We start from the raw sequence: 18,010 nt of genomic DNA, 5'->3' as shown, positions 1-18,010 counted from the left end.
CCACATTAGAAGAAGAGTTGTCTTGGGCCACACATTAAATACACAAACACTAATGAAGGCTGATGAGCAAAAATAAAAAAAAAAAACACAGAAGGTCTATGTGTACAATTTTCCTGATATTTGCCACCACAGATAAGGAAAAAAAGTCCTCACATAATCCACATGAGGCTCATGAGCTCCAGGGTGTTTAACACCTCTGGGCCAAGTAAGCAAAAGAGATTCACAGAATGATTTTTTTTTTTTTAATGACCCAACTATAAACTGTCTATAAGAAAATCACTTAAAACTTAAAGACAGTCTGGTACAAACAAAAAGGAATGGAAAAAGATGTAGTTTTCCAAGAAAAGAGTAATCCAAAAGACAACTTACATGATTATATTAAATCAGATAAAGTATACTTCAGAACAAAGAAAATCACCCAGGATATAGAAACAATCTATAATGACAAAATGGCCAATCCACCAATAAAACACAACAATCCAAATGTATGTGCACTTAACAGAGCTTCAAAATACACAAAGCAAAACCTCATAAAACCAAAACAGACAACTCCACAATTGTTGACAGGAGACTTTGGTATTCCTCTCACAGGAAGGTGTAGACCTATTAAACAGAAAGTCCGCAAGGGGACAGAAGAAGTGAACATCGTTCGTTAACCAGCTGGCTCTAATTGACATTTATAGAACTTTCTACCCAACAACAGCAGAAAATACATTCTTTTGAAGCTCACCTGGAGCATTCACCAAGATAAATCACATTCTGGGCCATAAAACGCACCTGAACAATTTTAAAAGAACTGAAATCATGCCAAGGATGTTCTTAACCATAATGGAATCAGACTACAAATCAATAATAGAAAGATAAGAGGGATTCTCCAAATACTTGGAAATGAAGCTGCATGCATTCATACGTAATTCATACATCAAATAAGTCGTAAGTGAAATTAGAAAATATTTTTAACCAAACAAAAATGAAAATACCACAAATCAAAATTTGTGGAATTCAGCTAAAGCACTGCTTAGAAGGGAATATATAGCATGAAATGCTTACATTTAAAAAGAAAGGTCTCAAATCCATAATCTAAGCCTCATCTAAAGAAGTAACTAGAAAAGAGGAGCAAAATATACCAAAAGCAAGCAGAAGAAAATAAAGAAAATAATAAAGCTAAATCTCATTCTTTGAAAAGATTAGCAACATTTATATCTCGTAAGAGTGACAGATTAAAAAAAAAAGACTAGGAATGACAAGCACATCACTACTGACCCTGTTCACATTAACAAGTCTATCTACATAAATTGAACTCAGATAAATTAGACTAGTTCTCAAAAACCTTGAACTGTCACAAATCACCCAAGATTAAATAGGTAACCTGAATAGTCCTATAGCCATTGAAGAAATTGGATTTGTATTTTAAAATCTTCAGGAAAAGAAATCCGGGCACAAATAGTTTCACTAGTGAATTCTACTAAATATTTAAAGAAAAAAATATCAACAATTTACACAATCTCATTAAGGAAAGGGAAAGACTTCCCAACTCATTTTATAAAGCTGACATTATGTGACACTAAAATCAAAGACAGTATAAGAAATCCACAGACCACTACCTCCCAATGAACATAAGTACACCTGCAAAAGCTCTTCATAAGAATATTAGCAAATCAAATCTACCAACATACAAGAAAAAGAATAACCATCCTGTAACTATCTAGGGTTTACCTCAGGAATGTATGGCAGCTGGTTCAATATTCTAAAATCAATCAATATAATCCTCCATATTAACAGTCTAAAGAAGAAAAACAATATAATCATATTAATGGATGCAGGAAAAGCATTTGGCAAAATTCAACATCCACAGGTATTTTCTTTAAAAAAAAAAAAAATCTACAAATTGTCCCTCCATATGAACACCAAATACAAATATTCACAACTATACACACAAATCAGCACCTTCAGGGAACCAAAAATCACAGCTGCCCTGGCACAGGGGAGCACAACACAGGGAAGAATGAAGCTGGTGCCCAAGGAGGGACATTCAGACCAGCCCAGCCAGAGGGAATTACCTCTACCCAAAGCTGAGTTCTGCTAGCCCTACCATCAGCTAGCAAAGAGCAGCCTGAGGCCTGGACTAAATTTATAAGGCCACAACATTGCAGTCCTTGAACAGTTCCTGTAGCTGTGCTGGCCAAGAGCCAGTGAACTTGGGGTGCACATGACCCAGTGAGATACCAGCAGAGGCGGCCAGGCCAGTGCCTGTGTCATCCCTCCACCAACAGCAGGCAGTGTGGCCCAGGGAGAGTCTTCTTCTACAGGAAAGGAAAGAGGTCAGAGGATTTTGGTTTGCAACTTGGGTACCAGATCAGCCACAGTAAAATAAAGTGTCAAGGAGTCTCCTGAAGCCCCCAAGTCCAGGTCTTAGTCCCTGGAAGGCATTTCTGGACCCATCCTAGGTAACAAGGAAACATATTGCTCTGAAGGGAAGGACCCAGTCTGGGCAGGATTCAACACCTGCTGACGAAAAAGCCCCTGGGCTTTGAAAACACATCAGAAGTAGCCAGGTAATAGTCACCATAGGCTTTGGTGGAGACTGGGCTAGCTTCAGGTGTGACGTGGAGCTGGTAGCCACATTACTCCTTCTCTAACTCCAGCAGCCCAGCACAGCACAGAGAATGAGGAAAGACAATGAGAGACTTTGCCTGGTAATTCAGGAAATACTGCCATATCTTACCCAAATTCACCAAGGCAGTACCACCAGGAGTCTGCGAGAATCACAGCATTACTAGGCCTGGAGCACGCACAGTGCAGACATGGCTGCAATGACCAAAGACTTAGATCACAACACTCAATTCCCTTTGAGTATTTTAAAAGGCTTTTCAAGAAGGACAGGTTCATACAAGCCCAGACTGCAAAGATTAAAATAAATGCCTAAATCTTGAATGCCTTGACATTGATGAACATTCACAAACATCAAAAACATCCAGAAAATCATGAACTCACCAAACGAACTAAATAAGAATACCAGGGCAGGAATCAATTTTGGAGAGATGGAGATATGTGATCTCTTTGACAAATGCATTCAAAATAGCTATCTTAAAGAAGCTCTATGAACTTCAAGACAACACAGAGAAGGAATTTAGAAGCCTATTAAAGAAAAAAAATTTTTTGAGACATAGTCTCACTCTGTCTTCCTTGGTAGAGTGCTGTGGCAGCATCATAGCTCACAACCACCTCAAATTCTTGGATTCAAGTGATCCTCTTGCCTTAGCCTCCCAAGTAGGGGGACTATTGGCATCCACCATAATGTCTGGTTGTTTTGTTTTTGTTTTTGGTTTTTTTTTCTAATTTTGGTAGAAAAGAGTTCTCACTCTTGCTCAGGCTGATCTTCAACTCCTGAGCTCAAGCAATCACCCTCCTCGGCCTCTCAGAGAGCTGGGATATAGGTGTGAGCAACCACACCTAGCCCATCAAAGAAATTTTTATTTTAAATTAATATGAGGGTACAAATTTTTAGGTTCATTGTTCTCACTTCCAAGGTGAAGTTCAAATTGTAGTTGATCCCTTCACCCAGGGGTCATACTGAACACCCTTGCATTGTGTACATTAGGTGAGATCCCGCCAATTGCCCTCTAGCTAGACACTAGACTATATTTGTGTTTTACTGTTTTTGTGGGCATGGAAATTGTTTATATACTGGCTTCACATTAGTATTGAGTACACTGGATATGTTTTTTTCATTCTTGAGATACATTAATAAGAAGAATGTGTGTCAACTCCATCCAATTACTATACAGCCATAAGAAAAGTTGAAGACTTTCCACCTCTATCAGAGAAATTTAACAAAAAGATTGAAATAAAAAAAAAATAAAATGATAGTTCTGTTACTTAAGAACTCAACTAGCAAACTAAGAAATTCATCAAAGTCTCTCAGCGATAGCATTTACCAAGGGAAAAAAAGAATTAGCTTAAAGACAGGTGGTTTGATAATACATAGTCAGAAAAGGGAAAAAGGGGGGAAAGAGAATAAAGAAGAATTAATCATAACTACAAGATCTAGAAATCAGCCTCATAAGGGCAAATCTAAGAGTTATTGGCCTCAAAGAGGAAGTAGAAAGAGAGATTGGGGTAGAAAGTTTATCCACAGAAATAATAACAGAGAACTTTCCAAACCTAGAGAAAGACATCAATAATCAGGTACAAGAAGGTCATAGAACACCAAGCAGATTTAACCCAAACAAGCCTACCTCAACTCATTTAATAATCAAGTTTCCAAAGATCATGGATAAAAAAAAGGTCCTAAGGGAAACAAGAAAAAAAAATTAAAAATAACATATAAAGGAGCTCTGATATATCCGGCAGCAGACTTCTCAGTGCAAACCCTAAAGGACAAGAGAGAGGCATTACTTATTCAAAATGCTGAAGGAAAAAAAAAATTAAAACACCTTGAGCCTAGCATATTATACCCCATAAAAATATCCTTTAAACATGAAGGAAAAATAAAGTCTTTCCCAGACAAACGAAAGCTAAGAGATTTCATCAACATCAGATCTGACCTACAAGAAATATTAAAAGGAGTTCTTCAGTTTGAAAGAAAAGGATGTTAATGAACAATAAGAAATCATCTGAAGGTGTACCGCTCATTGGTAACGGTAAGTACAAAAATATGGAATACTTTATTGCTGTAGTTGCAGTGTATAAACCACTCGTATCTTGAGTAGAATGGCTAAAAGACAAACATCAAAAATAATGACAACAACTTTTTTTTGAGAGACAGTATTAAAAGATGTGAACAGGAAAAAAAAAACTCACAAATCTAGAAATAAAAAGGTACTTCCTTAAGCTCCAAAGAAGGGCATCTACAAAACATCTATAGCTTATACTATCCATTAATGGTGGAAAAAAAAAATGAATGTTTCCCCCCGAGACTATAAACAAAGCAAAGATATCCATTCTCACTCCTACTACTCAATACTCTGCAAGAAGTAGTAGCCAGTACAACATGGTTGCCGGATACAAGGTCAACGTAGAAAATAATGTGTATTTCTACATACTACCAATGTACAATTAGAAACTAAAATTTTTAACATGTCACTTACAATAGCTCTAAGAAATGTAAAACATATGTATAAATATGAGAGAACAAGTACAGGCTATTTATGCTAGAAATTATAAAACAGTGGTGAAAGAAATTAAAGATGAACTAAATAATGGAGAGATCATATTCCTGGATTAGAAGACTCAATATATAAAGATGCCAGTGGTCCTTTGAATGGCTCTATAGGTTTTAAACAATTCCAATCAAAATCCCAGCAGGAATTTACATAGATATAGACAAGCCGATTTTAAACTTTATATGTAAAGGCAAAGACACTGGAACAGCCAGAGCATCTCTGAAAAAGACTACATTTAGAGGAATCAAGCTACCAATTTTAAGCCACAGAAGATTATTCCCAGACCTCGAAACCTAAAGAGTTCACCTTATTGACTTCCAAAGTTGTTTGGACTGGTAGCTCCTTTTTTCTTCCATTTTCTCTCTTTTGGAATGGCAATGTCTATAACCGTAATCCTGTGGCCGCCTCATCACTGCATTTGGGGAACAGATCCAAAGATGGAGAAGAATTTTGCCCCAGGATGGATCACACCCAGACTCTCACTCATAACTGATAAGATAATGACATTTGGGACTTCTGAAATGGAGATCTTCAGATGAGATTTTGGACATGAATTGTATTTGCAAGGTTGAAACTTCTGGGGTTGGGATGGGGTGAATGGGGATGTGGGATGGATGCATGTGGGATGGATGTGGATCTTTGAGGACCAGAGGACAGACTATTGTGGGGCCCTAAAGATATAGACACCCTAATCCTTGGAACCTGTGAATGCTACTTTATGTGACAAAAGAGGCTCTGTAGATGTGATAAAGTTAAGGATCTTGAGATCGGTAGATTATCCTGGATCATCTGAGTGGGCCCTAATTATAATCCCAAGTAGCTTCATAAAAGAGAGGCAGAGGATATTTGACTAAAGAAGAAATAGATGATGTGATGATGGAAGCAAAAGGTTGGAATGATGTGATGATGGGGCCCTGGCCTCCAGACACTGCAAAATGCAAGCCCACCGTTTCTTCTCAAAAGCCCCCAGAAGGAACCAGCCCTACAAACATCTTAACTATAGTTTTCAGTGAAACAGAACTTCCGACTTCTGGCCTCCAGAAATGGAAGAGAAAAGATTTGTATTGTTTTCAGCAACTAGGTGTATGGAAATTTAGTACAGCACCCTTAGGAAACTAATGCATCTCATTTCATTCCTCATGGGTAGATACCTAGGAGACTATTCTGGGTCATACGGTAACTCCATACATAAAATTTTTAGAAATACCCCAATATTTCAAATTTAAAATTCTCTTCAGGAAAGACAGTGTTAAGGAAATGAAAAGCAAGCTATGTCTGAGGAAGAAATACATACAGCTCCATCTCCAATAAGACATCCAGAATATTTAAAGAACTCTTAAACAGTAAAGAACACAACTTAATTAAAATGGAGCAAATTAGCCCGGTGGTGGCTCATGCCTATAATCCTAACACTCTGGGAGGCCCAGGTGGGAGGATCACTTGAGCTCAGGAGTTTGAGACCAGCCTGAGTAAGACCAAGACCCCAACTTTACTAAAAACTGCTTAAGTATCTAATCAAATAAAAAAAATCACTTAAGTAAAAATGTACATCTTGCAAAGCGCCAAGGGCTATGCAAACTTGGGATACTATTATAATTTCAGAGTTCTTTTTTTTTTTTTGTAGAGACAGAGTCTCACTTTATTGCCCTCGGTAGAGTGCTGTGGCGTCACATGGCTCACAGCAACCTCCAGCTCTTGGGCTTACATGATTCTCTTGCCTCAGCCTCCCAAGTAGCTGGGACTACAGGTGCCCGCCACAACACCTGGCTATTTTTCTGTTGCAGTTTGGCCGGGGCTGTGTTTGAACCCGCCACCCTTGGCATATGGGGCCTGTGCCCTACTCACTGAGCCACAGGCGCCGCCCAATTTCAGAGTTCTTAACAACACATCCACAGTGTTAAATCAACAGTGGTTTCTTATTTTGCACCCTCTGGATGTATAGAGTAGTCATCTCAAAGTTACAAATTCCTCATCACTGTTTGGGACATAGATTCATCCTTGGTATCACTTTAGAGCAGTGACAACCAATAGATGTAAGGGAGTTGGAGATTAGATCCTTATGGTTTTACATGGACACAGTTAGCATTTTGAGATTTTTGTGGATGGTGCACATGAAACCTGAGTTAAAAACTTGGAATTGGGGGAAGGCAGGGTGGACTCTCCCTGTGGACACCCAGGCATACTCAGGAATACACACAATTAATTAAAGGTCCATAATATCTGAAAGACCTCAGTTCAATATTTGATCAGAGGTTTAAGAAAATGGCCCATATTTTACATGGGTGACAATATCCTGCCCGGTGATAAGAGCCAGGATGAGCATCAGCTTCTACTGGGTTTCCCCATTATGGTTCCATCCTCACTGGGCACTCGGCTCTGTACATGTATGTTTTGAAATCTTTCTGTGCTGCCTTCCCCTTTGTTCAGTCCATGCTAAGAGCCAAATAAAAGAATCCATATGTGATTATAGCTATAAAACCAAAAGGAAAATATTAGATGAAAATATAACATTTTGGGGTTTCTAAGTTTGTTTTACCTTTAATGCTAGGCAGACAGTTTACACAAATCATTTCGCTGCAAAGTAAAGAATAATGAGTTAAATGTGTTCCCTGTCACCATCAATCATGTCCATTGGCCTTTGATGGACCAAACATATAAGACATACGCAATGACTTTCTAATCATGTTAGGTGGAGGGAGGGAGAAGGGGAGAAGATGAGGAGAGGAGTTTCAATTTCTTTTCTTTTATTCAGAAGTTCCATTGACATTTTCTGGCAATCTTCTAACATGCTGTACGGGCTTCTCTTTGCTAATAATGTTTGCCTTGAGAATTTGTAAAGGTCTGAGAACTCTTTAATTCAATGTTCTAGAAATTACCAGGGTGATAGGGGGAACAAAATCCCTGTTAATAGCTCACAGATTACTCCTCTCTTTATTGGAAATAGTTCTCATGTAAGTTGCTCTACTCTCAGGTGGGGCATTGGTGATCTTGGACGGACTGAATAGCATTGGGGGAGGCAGCCTCTGATCTAAGGAGATTTGTGTCAGGAGACAAGGGGAGGCACAACGATGCTGACCCAAACGGGATACTGAGATTTGGAAAACTTATTTCAATTCATGGGCATTTATTTTGATTTGTGAATTTAAACAATGCGCTGAATGGATTTTCTGGCAGTCAGAGTGGTTTATAACCAAATCTAACCAGCCTCCATGCAATCCTTGCCAATGATTATAAAGCTTTCGGGTTTCTACATGGAGTCAAAGCTTTTTAATTTGGCAAGGGAACCATGTACAGTAGCAAAGGAAGTTTTCAGCACCAAAATCAAACCAAATTGTTAAGTCCCTGGTGGGCCCAGCCCCACCCAGCTGTCTGCAATGCAGGCTAGTGAGGCTAGGCTGAAACCAACTCTTGCATTCATTTACCCAACAGACATTCACTACTGTGAGTAAAAGTGCTCCTTTAGATATTGTGGCAAGTAGCCCCAGGCTTCATGGTGTTGACACCATCTCAGGAAAAAGGGGCAATAAACACTAAACAGTGCCATGCAGCAAAGCCAAGCCAGGAGAGCCGCTAAGGGTATGGATGTATGGGGTATGGAGGGAAGGGTGAGGCAAATTTCTAAAATGTAATTATGAAATGTTTTCCCCCATGGATATTTTATCCCTGCCACAAAGTCAAAGAGAATATCTACATCCTTCCTAGATAATAGGGTAAAGTGGAACCTCTACTTTCTCTAGAGATTCTCAGAAGCTCCAGAGAACTTTCATGAGCTTTTTGATTTTCCTGTATTTACCAGGCAAGGTGATGAGTCAAAAAGTGTCCCTTTATAAGGGATATACCATATTCATGGAGTGGAGAGTTCAATATTGTAGAGACATCAGTTCTCCCTAAGAGAATCCAGAAACAGACCCGGTCATATACTGTCAACTGATATTAAGAAAGTACAGGGTAGGGAGCGTTCTGTAGTACTAACAACGTACTGTTTCTTAATCTGGGTCCTGATTACACGGGAGTTTTCAGTTTGTAAATATTTAAAAAGTAATACGTTCATTATATGAACACTTTTATGTTTGTATATTATACTTCTATTAAAAGTTTGCTTTGAATCTCATTTAATCCATTTTAGCATACAGTTCTAAAATGAGGAAGAACTCACTTCCTCTAATATTAATATGAACAAAAGTAAGAAGGGTTGGACAGTGGGAAGTGAAGTAATTGCTTAGGGGAAAAAAACATCCTAGCCAGAGGAAATAGCGAGTCAAAACCCCTAGCCTGCCAGAGAGTGCGGCTGATGTGAGGGCAGGAGAGCAGCTAGGACCTAGGCCAGCGAGGTCACAGGAACCAGACTGCATGGGACCACCACACCATTGTGAGAACTTTATTCTGGTGACATGGGTCACCATGGAAGGACTTACGCAGAAAGATAACAGGATCTGATTCATGATTGAAAAGTATTGTTCTGGCTGCTTTACTGAGGACAATGTGTAGGGAGAGGGGCTGAGGCAGAACAGACAGACCAGTCAGGAGGATTCTGTAAAACTCCAGGAGAGAGATGATAGTGGTTTGCTAGTAAAAATGCAGGTGGCAAGAAGGGCTCCTGTTCTGAGAATATTTTTAAAGTTGAACCAAGAAGATTTAATATTTAATTGACCAGGGTGTTTGAGCTCCACCCTAAAAACAAACAAACAAAAAAACCCACTTCATTTGGCCCATGAGAGGGTGGGTGGCATTGCCAATAGTGAAATGCAAGAACAGGAATTTGGGGATGTGTTAAGGCTGAAATGCGGGGAGAGAGTCACAAAGAGATGCTCAGTAGCAGCTGAATGGATGGTGCTGGGCTCAAGCAGAGGGTTCTGGATGGAGATATAAATTGAGAAGTCATCTATGTGTGTAAAAGCTGTGAGAATAACTGAGATTACCAGAGAGGTTAGTATAACTGTACTGGGAACACTCTCCACTTGTGAGGAACATGTATAGAAGTCTGTTATTATGATGCCATGGTTAGGGTGGCACCATGGGTAGTGGAGTAAGCAACAGCTTACATCTTACTATCTAATTTCCACCATGGAGGTTTCCTTCACCAAACTCTCTAGTCTGCTACCATTTGCATTCCTCCTAGAAGCAGACACCCCAGTCCCAGTCTTCTCAGGTGCTGCCCTGACTCCATTTCAGAGAGCTTGTCAACCCCACCCTTCCACGCAGGGTTGAGCTCTGCTTCTGGTATGCCTCCCTTATCCTGGTCTGTGACTTACACCACCAGACAGTAAGAACTGCTTGCTGCGATGGTTAATGTTTACTGGTAACTTGACTAGATCATGAGGTTCCCAGATACTTGGTTAAACATTACTCTGGGTGTGTCTCTGAGGATCTTTCTGAATGAGATGAACGTTTGAATTAGTATATTGAATAAAGTAGTTGCCTCCCAATGTGGGTGGGCCTCATCTCACCCACTGAAGGCATAAATAAAGCAAATAGGAAGAGTAAGAAGAATATGCTCTCTCCGCCTGATGGTCAGCCTTGAGCTAGGACACCAGTCTGCTCTTGCCTTCAGATCTGGACTGAAACTTAACAATATCAATTCGCCTGGTTTTCAGTTCTTCAGACTCAGACAGGGACTATACCACCGGCAATCCTGGTCTCCAGCTTGCAGAGCTTGGGACTTCTTAGCCTCCATAACCAAGGCCAATTCCTCATAATCAACATCTCTCTCTCTCTGTCAATAATATGCATATACTCATGCACGCACTTGCGCACACGCCTACGCCAGAGACCTACTTACTTTCTCCCAGAACCACCCATATAAGCCACCTCAGCCCTTCAAGATATACTTGGTTAGGTTCCATTTAGTTTTACCCCCTAAATACAGCAGAGCATAATGCTGATCCCTTCTTGGGAGCCTAGTTCACTCCTTACCCTAACTCGGCCCAACCAAGGCTAACCCACTGTCTTCTTTGATGTAGTGATCTCTATACTTACAGAGCTGGCTAGAGAGAAAGATAAACAGGCCCACAGGATGGATAACTGCAAACACGTGCCCACACATCCAAGTCAGTATAGAAGTTCTAAAGCTTCTTGGGATCTCCTAGCCATGAGGATGCTGGTATGGTTAGCACAGTGCCTGGAGTATAGTAGGTGCTCAGGGAATCCCTATTAGATAGTTTGTATAAAACGAACTACGAAACCCAAGATTTATGCTGATGATGGCACTAGCTAAGGTTTTCTCTTATCATTTATTATACTTCCTCTTAGTATAGTCAAGTATACTCAAGAATGAACATGGAATCGATTTGAACACCTGAATTTATCAATTTCAAGCAATATATGTTGGCTGGGCACAGTGGCTCATGCCTGTAGCACTTTGGGAGGCTAAGGCAGGTGGATTGCTTGAGCTCAGGAGTTTGAGACAAGCCGGAGTAAGAACAAGATATTTTCTCTATTGAAAATAGAAAAACTAGCTAGGCACATATAGTCCAGCTACTCAGGAGTCTGAGGCAAAAGGATCACTTGAGCCCAAGAGTTTGAGATTGCTATAAGCTATACGCCACAGCACTCTACCAAGGGCAAAAGAGTAAGATTCTATCTCAAAAAAAAAAAAAAAGAAAAGAAAGAAAAAAGCTATATGCCTTCGCATACATTGTTAAACCAGACAGGAATCAGTACATTTTAGCTATTGTTCAAATTTCTTTATTTAATTCTGGCTCTTAAACCAGATTGATTTTATATGTGCAAACATGCAAACACATACATTCACACAAATACAACACAGACTAAAGCTACTAAAATAATTCCCTTAGCTGCAATTAGTATAAGGACTATATATTACTGAAAATTTATCTCAATAAAGTCACAGTGATAATGAACAAATACTTTGTGTGTCCAGGCACATCTACTTCAGCCAAGACACAATCTGAATAGCCTGGGTGTGATTTCCCTAGTACTTCCTCATTCAGAAATAGAAAGTGTGACGGAGGAGGCTATGTTGTGATTGATATGAAGGAAGATTTCACCCACAAATGTCAAACCTTGTGAACTAAAGGAAAAAAACAAAAGGAATGTCTCTTATATGTTTTCCATTCTCATAACTTATTTATTCAACACAGAAATAATTATGAAATGTATACCATGTTCTATGCTTTGTGTGTGTGTAAAGTGATAGTTTAGCCAAGTTATAATAGTTGCCAATTCTGAAAACTATTTAAATATGCTAAATTAGAAATCTCAATGTAGACTGAAAAACAATTTTAAGAATTAATCACTCTCTAACACATACACACACAATTTGTCATGTCCAAGGACAGCTAATCCTAGTAAGAATAATACCACCATTCATAAAGATGGCAGCTCAAGCCCCAACTAGAAACCCCATATGCTGAAGACAAAGTTAAGTATATACACAAAGGCTTAAAAATAAAACAAAAGTAAACAAAACTAAACTAAACTAAACCAAAACCAATGGATCTTAAATTATATCCAGGTGAGGAAGGCAAGTAGCAAGAAGTGTGACCATTTATGCAGGGATGAGGCGATAGCAGATAGGTTAAACAAGGTTATTGCTTTGGTCTTTACAGAAGACATTAGGGAGAGTCTCACAGGAAGCTGACAGGCCAGTGAAAGGAGATCAGACAGTGGAAAATGAACAGGCTGTTCCAGGCCCAGCTGATAATGTAGACATAGATTCATTCTAGGCACCAGGACAAATGCAGGACGTTCAAACAAGAAGCTATTGCACAAAATGCTTAACCCATCCTTAGCAATAGCTGCTGATCTGGAAGGCTCTTCTTCCCACCGCGCCTCTTTGATAAAGGTACTGGATATGAGGTTATCAGGGCTTTGTTACATACCAACACACCAGAAGCTATAGAGTGCATGCCTCAAAGTTTAAATTAAAGGCAAATAGCCAGGAAAAAAAAAATAGCTTTAACAGTAGTTAGCAAACTTAAGGAATTCATTACTCCCAAAGATGTGAGCTAAAATAAAGTATAAATAGATTCCCAAAATGTTTAGTCAGAGATAACATATCCTAACAGGAATTAGGTTTTCAGGAGCCATGACTTGGAGCTACTCAGGGTTAGTATCTTTGAGAGTGGCAATGATGAGGCGATAAATAAACGTTCCCCCTTGTTTCTTGGCACCTCTTAGTGGGGCCTCTGTTGTAATTCCTATCTGTCTGTGGTCTCCCTCTCTTTGGACCAGCTCGATCACCCTCATTTGCACTTTTGGCTTTTTGGTCTCAGGCATAATAAAAAGCCCAGTGGCTAGTCTCCATGCGTCTGCTTGTGATGTGTCTTCGCTGTTCTAGTCTTATTCCTCTTTCTTCTTTGAGCAGGGCTTCTGCAGATCCAAGAAAACACTACCTGTCCAGGGCAGGGGTGAAGGCGAGCTAAGTGTACCTGAAGGATCGACTGCTGCCAAAGCCTCCTCCCTTATCCCTCTGTCCTAACAGGCCTGCCTGTCCCCATAGAAACCCTGATGAATTCTCCACCATAGGATATGGGGGTCACCAGGGAAGGAAGCAACTTCTGCAAACAATAATCTAGTTACAGATTTCCTTCTCCATCTGACCCCCAGAAAAAACAAGTGAGGGCTTTGTGATCCCTGGAATGGGAGATAATTTATAAAACACACCAAGGAGAGTATCATTTGGGGGTTGAACAGGATCTAAGAGAGACAAGGCTCTGGGATTTGGAAGTGAGCACACAAAGACAACAATATAGAATGGGGAGCACGTGAAAAAAGACACATGAAGGGAAGCCTTGTAATTTCCAGGTCACGCACCCTAGTGAATTCCAACACAAAGACCTCCTCAGTGTCAAAAGACCATATTCAGAAAGCTACTTGCAAACACGAGGGAGGTGGCCCTGGGCGGAAATAATGTGGTAACATAACCACTGGGAAGGAAACCTGTTTTCAGTTACACCAGGGCCTGGCCCAGCCTTCCCCACAGGCTCTTCCTAAACAGGCACTTGGCAGTGGGATTAGCTGAGCTGGAGGGGACACCCTGGGCTTCCTAGGCAAGGCCCATCAGGGCCCGTAGGGAAGTTGGGTATTTCTCTCTGCCAGCTGTAACAAGGAAGAGCAGTAAGGGATTCACCGTAGGAATCTCCCTGACAGCTCAGCTACCACGCAGGCATGACGCAGTCAAAACATGCGCTGGACAAGTGGCCTCATCTGCAGCCCAGCTCTGCCACTGTCCTGTCACACCAACTTGGGGAAGCAGAGCCCAGCTCCTCAGTCCATGTGGCTGGTTCAGCAGGCCGGCCCCTCCTAGAAGAAAACCACCAGGACTTGCTTTGGCTGAGAGAGCCAGAGACGCTGGGCCTGGATCTGGGCTTCTTGTGCTGAGTAGATCAGCCCTGGGGGACCCTGGGCTACACCTTTCCATGGGTTCTGGTCTCAAACCCAGTTACACAGTGCTCCCCGCCACCTCCAGTTCCATCCACACAGGACAAGAACAGCCTGGGTTAAGGAAGACGCTTGAATGAATGCATTGTCCTGATCTGCAAGTTGGGTCTGAGCTTGGAGTTCTCTTGAGCTGAGGCCTCCAAGCACATAATGAACAAAGTCGAAGGAGTTTTAAAATCAAGGTATTCCTCGCTATGAAAATGGCTACAGTGATTGAAGGAGCTCCAAAATGATTCGTTCTTTTATGTAGAGCATTGTTAACTATCAACTGGTTACATAATGCCAAGTAGGTGGATACAAAGGGTAAGGACATAGACTGCCTCCTCTAAATAACACAGAGTTGCCCATGGTGCCACAAACACACCCACATCCTCATGGCTCCTCACCCACCTCTCTAACTGCAACTAGGTTTATTTCCTCAACACGGCAGAGGAACTCGTCAGCAGTGGACATGGCAGCCATGGAGGCAGGAGGTCTCCCACCTTTGATGGGAGGTCCCCCTCTGTGGGACCTCACTAATGTCCCACCTCAGCTGCTACTGATTCTGCTTATTATACATATAACAGTGTCTAGAGCTAACTTCTGCCCATGTCAAATCAGAAAGGCCCAACGAGACAGGTTTTATGTACTGGTTTGCCACTTTGCCTGGCTAAGACAGGTCCAAGGATGAGGGCCAGAGCTACTGCCATCTGTGCTCCAGAAGACTGATCAGGCAGTGGCCTCTCAACTCAAGGTCCTAGAAACAAACTGACCTGGCCCAGCCTGCAAGAACAGAGTCGGTTCTTTCTCTCCCTGCTTGAGTTGGTCTATCAGGTAGGTAGTGGCCGCTTTAGAGATTTGGGAGTGGCTGCCCTGTCAGCATTGGGGGGCGCTGGCTGACGAGGTGATGAACACCTCCAGACCGCCTGTCTCTTGGTACAGAGGGCACTGCTGCCGAGGACACAGTTCCTTGTTCCACTCCCCATTCAAATAACCATGGCATGTCAGCCCTGCTGGCCTCCTTGATTGTGCAGAAATAAATAAATGAATTATGTTGTTGGGGTTTGGGCCTCAGCACAAACACATGGTCTGCATTTATCCACACTGTGAGAGGTCCATCAGCCACTTGATATAAAAGAGCAAAATGATAATTCTTTTCTTTAGGCGCTCTGGTGCCATATGGAATGTATATAAATCATATTTTTGTTTTAACAGCGGAGGCTTTGTTGATAGATAAACATGTGGTTTATCCAAAAAAAGAGAGGACTGTGCTTTGAACAATCATTTAATGGCCGTGGATGTGCCAAATAAAAATAAAAACATAATTTTGAAAGAAGCTGGCCTCGTGCCCAAATCTGTAACAAGGAATTTCTCCTTAACCAAAGTGGTTAAAGCCCGTCGATCTGTTTTGAGTTTAAGCTGTGCTCTCTACTCAACCCCACGACAAATGGAATCCCGGGCTAATGCGCTCTAATAAGATGAGACGTTACCTTTATGAATGACCTCATGGAGAAGAGGTTGGCCAGCATGGTGGAGAGGCCTTGAGCCAGGCAGCTCTGGGCGATGAAGCCCAACTTCAGCTCTGCAAGGCAGATTGCATCATCGCCTTCTTTCCAGTTCCAGCTGGGGATGTTTAGCAGATGGGCCTGGAGAAACAAAAACAGGTATGAGACCTCGCATTGTTAAATGTTCACTTGTTTAAAATCTCTTCTGGGAAATGCAGCTATGCCCAATCACACGGGGTCACCCAGACTCATTCTTTCTTTTTCTCACTGGGGTCTGATGTTCGGAGTTTAATTCAACTCTTCTACTCAGCAGACTTCAGACTCTCTAGAACAGCAGTTCTCAACCTGTGGGTCGCGACCCCTTTAACTGTATTAAAGGTTCGCGGTATTAGGAAGGTTGAGAATCACTGCTCTAGAACATCCCTTCTCTACCTACCAAGTCTAAGTCTTCCCCTCTGGTTTGTGATTTAACTAAATAAAGTCCAGGGGGAATTTCCTCTTGTGATAGACACATGAGTCCATGATACTAGGATGTCTGGCTGGATTGTTCATAAATTAGCTCCTCAAACAGTCTGTAAAACTGCCACATGCCCGTGTTCTTTGTATTTCCTTTTAACCCGCCTTCCCAATACCCCAGATCAGAGACTCACAAATTGAGAAGCCATCAGAATCACCTGTGGAGTTTGCAAAAACACAGATGGCTGGCCCCTCAACTTTCTGACTCAGTAGATCTAGGTCGGGGCTGGATAATTTGCATTTCTAATATGTTGGAGGTGACACTGATGATGTGACCTGGGCCCACACTTTGAAAACCACTGCCCTAAATCGTCAGGTATGTCACAGGGTAGACATTTACAGTGTCTTGCAGATGGACTGTTCCTATTTAACAATTAAGACCCAGAGGCTCAATTATTTCAAGACACAGGAAGCAGAAAGTGGTAGGTTATATAATAAATGAAAGAATTGAAATCCAAAAAGTTCTCCAGAGTTGGAAAAACCAACAAAAGACCAAAGTGAAAAGATTTATAAGTCCTTACTGTCAAGTATAGCCTTTAGGTTTAAAACAAATAAACTGTATAAATTTTGAAAAGACTTAACTTGGCAGCAGACAGGAAAGGGGGAAAGAAAAACAAAATACACAAAGCAAAATTTAAGTAAAACCTCAAATTTTAGGCCAGCCATGTGACACATTACAGAGAAAGCCAATATTTGCTTGTTAGCAATGGTCTCCAGATCAAGGGAAATGAACATTTCATTCTGTCATGAACTGGTCAGGCCAGTTCCAAAGTACTCACTCCAGTTTTAAGTCAGATTTAAAGATGGAAAACGATTGATTGAATAACTTCCAAAGAAAAATGACAAAGACAAGAAGAGGTGTGTGTCTGGAAAAGATCTTTTGAGGACCAGTTAAGAAAGCCAGCAATGTTTAGCCTAAAAAGGGGTCACATCCTCATGGAGACAGGCTGGTTGTAGCTGAGTACCCCAAATGCTGCTTCATCCAAGGTTGAATTTGTCCTGCATCCTTCCAGGAGCCAGAATTAGAATTGACTCGTTTATAGCACAAGAAAGAAGTTTTTTTGGTTTGTTTTATGAAGGAACTTCCTAATAATGTAATCTGTGAACTAAGTAGAGAAGATTACCTTGAACAGTATGAGGTCTCTGTCCCTAAGACTCAGTAAGTACTTCCCCAAGTCACTGTAGAAAGAATTCTTGCTTTGCATAGGAGGTTGAATCAGAGAGCCTTCTAAGTCCAGCCAATGCCAAGAACCCAATGGCCTTAAAATTATTATTTCTCTACACATATCAGAAACCCAAGGAGCACCAAGGGAGGCGTTCCTTCACTTTTGAAAAATGTATGCTTGTTGAATTAGAAGCATAGAAGATTCTGTGTGAAAACACAGAACAAAGCCAAGGATTCCACCCCCTACTTTTAAAAATACCACTCTCGTGAAATTCCTT

At 41.0% G+C, this 18,010-nt stretch overlaps 1 protein-coding gene across 11 annotated transcripts in view; it reads right to left on the bottom strand.

Annotated features, from left to right (window-relative positions):
• Positions 1–18,010, bottom strand: part of KCNMA1 (potassium calcium-activated channel subfamily M alpha 1) — a 784,008-nt gene that overhangs the window by 183,749 nt on the left and 582,249 nt on the right. For all 11 annotated transcript variants that reach the window (XM_053584070.1, XM_053584058.1, XM_053584059.1 and 8 more), the window contains exon 14: positions 16,037–16,192. In XM_053584070.1, the coding sequence (XP_053440045.1) occupies positions 16,037–16,192 (156 nt within the window). The remainder of the gene's footprint in view (positions 1–16,036; positions 16,193–18,010) is intronic.

Source organism: Nycticebus coucang, chromosome 3, assembly GCF_027406575.1.
Source record: "Nycticebus coucang isolate mNycCou1 chromosome 3, mNycCou1.pri, whole genome shotgun sequence".
Classification (NCBI taxonomy): domain Eukaryota; kingdom Metazoa; phylum Chordata; class Mammalia; order Primates; family Lorisidae; genus Nycticebus; species Nycticebus coucang.
Note: the sequence above shows the minus strand (reverse complement) of the source record. Positions and strands in the feature narration are given on the sequence as shown.